A 6,000-nucleotide genomic window follows, 5' to 3' on the forward strand; every position below is an offset into this window, starting at 1 on the left:
AAAGGAACAAATTACATCTCTGTGCAAAGCAGGCCTGTGCCATATCTTTTTGTCAAGATCTTTGTTACAAGAAACAGTTGCATAGCACATGCTGGGTGCTGGCGAAGTTTCGCTGTCAGAGTGTAAATTAATACAGATTGTGTAATTGTGTATGAAGTGATGTACCAACTGGCCATCAAAATGGAGGCAGATAGATGGAAAGCAATGGAAAAAAGCCCCCCATTCTGTCGCAGTAAGTGAAAAACTAAATTTACATTCATATCAACAGATAAACAATAGTCATGGCGATACATTAAAGCGTGTTCCATCTTCTTGTTACATAGTCAGCATCCATCATTACGTAAGAAATAATGCTGTAACTTCCAGAAACCATCTGAATATGAACCTGAAAAGGTTCGAAAACCGGTTCATGGAATAAAACACAATTATTCAAAAAAGTGACTTGTTGCAGTTTTATGTAACTTATTTACATTCAGATAGCAGTCACGGATTCTAAAATATCCGTAATGGATAAGCATAACCGTATTGAGGTTAGAAAAAGTGTAACGTAACGTTGCAAACGCTGTAAAGTGATGACGAATTATAAGAAAGAATAAATAAAGTTGCAGATGAAGAGCTATAAAAATAAACGGTACTTACTGAGATGATGAACATCGATGTGATTCTCTTCATTCACGAAGCACAAACGCTTGCCTAAAACTCCAATCCCTGTTGTGCATAATAGTAAAATTAGATTATCACTAGATGGCCAAATGGCGCCTTATAAATTCCTTACATCGACGTGTATCGCCGACTTTACATGACTACGCTTGCGTAAAGGATCTAAACAACTGCAACAGTTGCCGAGCATGTTAGCTAATCAAATTGTCAATATATGACACCATCTACATTGGCTTTATGAAAATGTTATCAAAATAAAGTTCTTTTGCAAACGCAATAACTTTAAACTAATTGTGTATTTTTCGTCTCTGGAGGTGAAAGAAATCTTGAAAATTGAGATTCAGTAATTAATTTGGTAATGAAATGTGGGAGATGTAGTATACGACGGAAAAAAAAGAAAAAAATACACTGTCGAGAAGTAATATGTATGATTATTTTAGAATATTGATTCTTAAGTCATTCGCTTCCATTACAAAATACTTCTAATGAAAGAGAAAAAGAAAAAAATCTACAGGTAACGCCATACAAAGTAATGCAAGAACCGTCAGACATATGAAGAAGTACCGCGACGTGGTCGCCGTCGCTGAGGGCGGCGTCCTTGGTGCAGTCCCTCAGATCTGCATAATCTGGCAACGGAGACAGAAAGAACATCTACAGTCTGTGCTCTACAACTTCTCGAGATGTTCACAACGCACTGCACCCTGTTTCCCCACCAGCGGTTGCTGAAGAGACACGAGAAGAAACGCAAAAGGTTGCACATTCGCTCTATGTTGGGCCGATATCTGCCAAAATCAGCACAATTCTCCTCAGACATAACATTAAAAGTGTGTTCCATCCACCCACCAAGATTAAGGCTCTGCTAGGGAGTGTGAAGGATGACCTGCGTCTACAGATACCGGGCGTTTACCACGTACCGTGTGGATGTGGGATGGCATACATCGGCCACACGGCCAGGACCGTTGACGACAGGTGCAAAGAGCACCGAAGGCACACCAGGCTGAGACAGGCGACCAGGTCGGCGATTTCCGAGAACTCAATCATTCTGTGAAGTATAATGATGCCGAGACTTTAACACAAACATCGAGATACTGGGACAGCATCATCGAAGAATCTATTGAGGTTAAGGTCGCGGAGAATCTCATTAGCCGGGACACCGGTTTCCAGCTGAGCTCGGCTTGGAACCCGGTACCCGATCTTCTGAAGACGCAACGTAGGCAACTTCCAGACCCCAAGGGACACAAGTATAAGGATGGAAGTAGAGATAACAGGCCAGTACATGCTGCAATACTTCACACAACAGACACAATACCTGACGACGTTTTTCCCAGTCTCGAGCGACAATTTGAACACAATCAGGCTGAAAATAACAATGCAGCCGCTCCTGGAGGGAGGGGGGGGGGGGGGGGGGGGGGGGAAGGGGAGCAAGAACATCGGACCGAACGCCTAACACAGCACACCACGGTAACAGAACGTCCTAATTCACAGAACGACTCAAATGACGACAATCGGAAGATACAACGTCTAGAACTTAATTCAACTGTATTGACAACGAATAGTAACCACAAAGTTCGTGCACAGCCGCGGCTAGAAGAAAACGCTACAGCCGTTGCTATTGGTCGGCGCACACCTCGGACAGAGCGCCAGGCGCGGCGCGGATTGCAGAGGGAACGCCTGTCACGACGTAGGCATAAATACCGGACTCGTTCCACACTGGAATAAGTATCGGGCAGCACCTGAAAAAGACTGCGCGTCGCGCAGTTGAAATATCGCGCAGGAAAGACGCGAATTACCGGCAGGAACCCGATTAATCATCGTGACAATGCCTCGCCGGGAAAGCCTGAAGAATTACGTTTTGCCCTTGCTCATTCTTTTGTACCTTGTATGTCGCGAGAACTATCTTGGCGCTGTGAGACCTTAGGCTGGGTGGCTTAAAGTGGGAGAAACAGTGCCCCCACGCGACTCTTTAAAACGCCTAGATTCCGCATTTTGGCGGAGTCTCAGACGATCTGGGCACCGAATCCGCGTCCGTCGACTCCAGCCTAGATCCAGCTCCACGTAAGTCTGCTCTCTCACTTGGAGTGCCTCAGAGAACAGTGTCACATTCAGTATAGTTTGTTTATCAACCATGTTGTTGCCTTAAAATGCTGCTAGTGTTTGCTACTGTGGTTAGCATCCACTCCTGGGACTTCTGCACTGGCTTCTGTTGCAACACTGTTATTCATGTTTTTTCTAACCCTAGAACTAGCCTCCAGTGTATTAGTTAGTCCCTTTGAATAAACAACTATTTCAAAGCCCTGGTTGTCCAAGTGTCTCCACAACGAGTTGCCTACCAAGTCTCACCACCTGCATTTCTAGTAAATGCCTGCACCAGAGTTGGCTCAGATAGAAGAAAACAATCAAATGCCTTCTCTGTCAGTTCTTGTTCTGCCTTCTGCTGTGCACCGCTTGGGAGCGCCGACTGCCCAGAAAACCCTTTCTCCCTAGCCCACCCTCGTCAGGCAATAACAATACAACTGAATCATTAATATCCCTACTTAATGTAATATGATTTTAATATACCGGCTGCGAGTATCAGCGATGATGCGCTTCCATAACTGCGACGACAACACTCCTTGCTGTGACGACAACGCCCTTTGCTGTAAAAAAAATAGTATCTAGTTTTTTGTGCAGTTGTTGGAGAGAAGGAATGCCGATTGGATATTGTGCTTTTGAGGTCAGATAAGTTTGCAGATGGAAATAATTTTGAAGTGCAAAGGAGATAGAACTTGTAATCGGAATTATCAAGAATAAAAAATTTAATTAGTGAAAAAGAAGGTGAATATCATTTACGAACTTTTATTCCATGTTGGATCCTTTGACCTTCATAATGCGATTAGTGTGTTTAACAATACGGTGCATAGTGATTTCTTCGCAAATCAACAATACTGGGCGGATCTGCTACTATCACGGTCCGAACGACGAGCAATATTTCACCGCCAGCTTGTGTGTTCACGATTTTCCCTTAGCGACCAGTTTGTTATCCGAAGATATCATACTGCCACTATTGTTCAACGTTCTCATTCTGAAAGTGTTTCCAGAAAACCTAAGAGCGACTGTCAGTATTTCAGCTGCCACGAGAGACGGAGTCTTCATCGAGAGTTACAGCAGTTTTGTCCGACTTTGCCTGGCGTTCTCTGAGAACCGGAGGAAAAGAAATCTCCGGTCGCCAACTCACCCTGTACCTAACCCGATCTATCAAACAGCAGACACGAAGAAAACATATTCATCTATAGTCAAATTTTTTCACAGTTTTTTGTATGAGACAGATAAAAAATTTTAAAATGTAGATATCTAGGCAAAAAATCAAAAGAGAGTTTTAAATGCAGTACCTGTCTTATCTGTGTCAAAGTCAAAGGTTAGGCTATTTGTTATTTCTTTCTTCACGGCATAGTAGGTCAAAATGAAGGATAAAAATTACTTACTGTGACGTTATTGTTTGTAGTGTAGTCCGCGATTTCTTGTGCGAATTCTGCGCTGCAAGTTCCTTTCCTTGACACAAAAAAAAAGTTTCTTAAAATACCACTAACACAAACGTCGTGCATAAACTCGCTATACTGTAATTTCGGCATGAGACGAATACCTAACCTCCTTCAATGAATCAAATATTTATCAAGTGAGTGTTTCCTGGCGTGTTTGCTATGGTATGTGGGTGATTTTGCGCCATAAAGATATGTTTCGTGTCTGTATGGCTCAACAAGAATTACTATAGCTTCCTTACACCACTCCATTGTCACAAAGTGCGCTACCGACAGGAAAAAGAAGCAGACACATGGTCTCAAATGGCGATATAACTTCGTTGGGTTGCATGCCATTTAGTAACAATGCGATGGCACACCACGTGATGGCACGTAAGGTAACTGTTCACACGAGGCAGTTTACTCGCTACGCTAGTCGTGACGCAAGAAATGTCTCCGCCTGTACAGGGCTTTAAGCGCGCCAGATGGTACACTGCGTGACTCACACAGTCTGTTAGCAGCAGGCGCTGAGCAGAAGCTGCGGCGAGCAGCCGTAGTAAGTCGTCACTCTGGAGTCATTCCGTGACAACGAATCTGCGAAAAACTTTTCTGCCATTCACAATCCTGGCTTAAAAGAAAATGAATTAGTGCGATTGATAGGAATCCACAAAGATTAAAACGTATATGAAGTAAAGTTGATGACGTCAGGGAAGATTGGGAAGACTGTTCGGATGAAGACGAACTAAAGCTTACGGAAATTATATGGCTGCTAATGAAGATAAGCAACAGGAACTCGTTGCAATTGAACGAATTCAAAAGAGCATAAACTATGAGACTAGTAAAGACCTAGAATTTTCAAAGAAATTATCACGAGGGTTTCATGTCGGAACCAGACAGTGATATTGAAGACGCCGACTTAAGCGAAAACGAAGATATCATTCGGTGAAGTGACTCAGCATCAGAAGAAATGCAGCTTACTGAAAAACTCTCTCTTGTAGAAACAATAATGCCAGAAAATGAGAATATTCCGTGCGAAAAGTTGCCGGAATGGGGTATCAAACATGAAGAAGAAGTTCTTCATCAAGAAAGAAAAACGCTGGAAGATGAGCCATACAAGGAAGGAATAATTTCAATACGGGATCCAGAAGATGTAATGGAGCCAAAGAAAAGCGAACGACCGGACGAAATGTTTAGTAACAAACAGCAACTGCCGATCGTGAAACAATTTGCGATCACAAAGAATGAAAGGTGGCTACACTGTGCCACTGCGCCAGAGAGTGCGCCAAAGAGTACTATTAAGCCGCCTCCACAGTGCGCGTTAAGAGTTCGTAGTAGTCAGTGGGTGTTAAGAGATCGTAGAAGTCAGTGGTTGTCGAGAGTTCGTAGCAGTCAGTGCTAGTAGAGAGCTCGTAGAGGGCAGTATGTGTTAAGAGTTCGTACCGAGATGTGCTAGTGGGCACTGCTTGTCGTGAAGTCGGAGTGAGATGTGGTAGTAAAGAGTGTTGTTCCATGTTTTATGCAGTTATTTGATGGGAGAGATAGCAGATGTTATTGTAATGAGTGCATTTCGTCAATATATATGAAGGTAAAATCTACAATGTTCTTTTATTAATTGTGTGTTTGAAATAATGCGTCACTACAGGTTCAGTCAACAAAGCATCTGGCTTGTGTTCTTGTATTAGAGTGAATTCTGGTTTTCTTGCGTAATTATAGTTTTCTAATTTTCTTTTGTCACGTCAGCATAGTTGGTATTTAAAAATTCTTATCTTGTTGGAAAAGAACCGTGCCAGATGTGGACGTTGAGTCACACTCCCACATACAGAACAGTTACTCTTGTGCTTATTGG

The 6,000-nt window shown here is 42.8% G+C and overlaps 1 protein-coding gene across 1 annotated transcript in view; it reads right to left on the reverse strand.

Annotated features, from left to right (window-relative positions):
- Positions 1-1,311, reverse strand: part of LOC126425218 (ice-structuring glycoprotein-like) — a 35,027-nt gene extending 33,716 nt beyond the window's left edge. Inside the window, exon 1 of the mRNA XM_050088174.1 lies at positions 1,225-1,311. Within this exon, the coding sequence (XP_049944131.1) occupies positions 1,225-1,311 (87 nt within the window). The remainder of the gene's footprint in view (positions 1-1,224) is intronic.
- Positions 1,312-6,000: the final 4,689 nt, after the last annotated feature.

Source organism: Schistocerca serialis, chromosome 10 (assembly GCF_023864345.2).
Source record: "Schistocerca serialis cubense isolate TAMUIC-IGC-003099 chromosome 10, iqSchSeri2.2, whole genome shotgun sequence".
NCBI lineage: Eukaryota > Metazoa > Arthropoda > Insecta > Orthoptera > Acrididae > Schistocerca > Schistocerca serialis.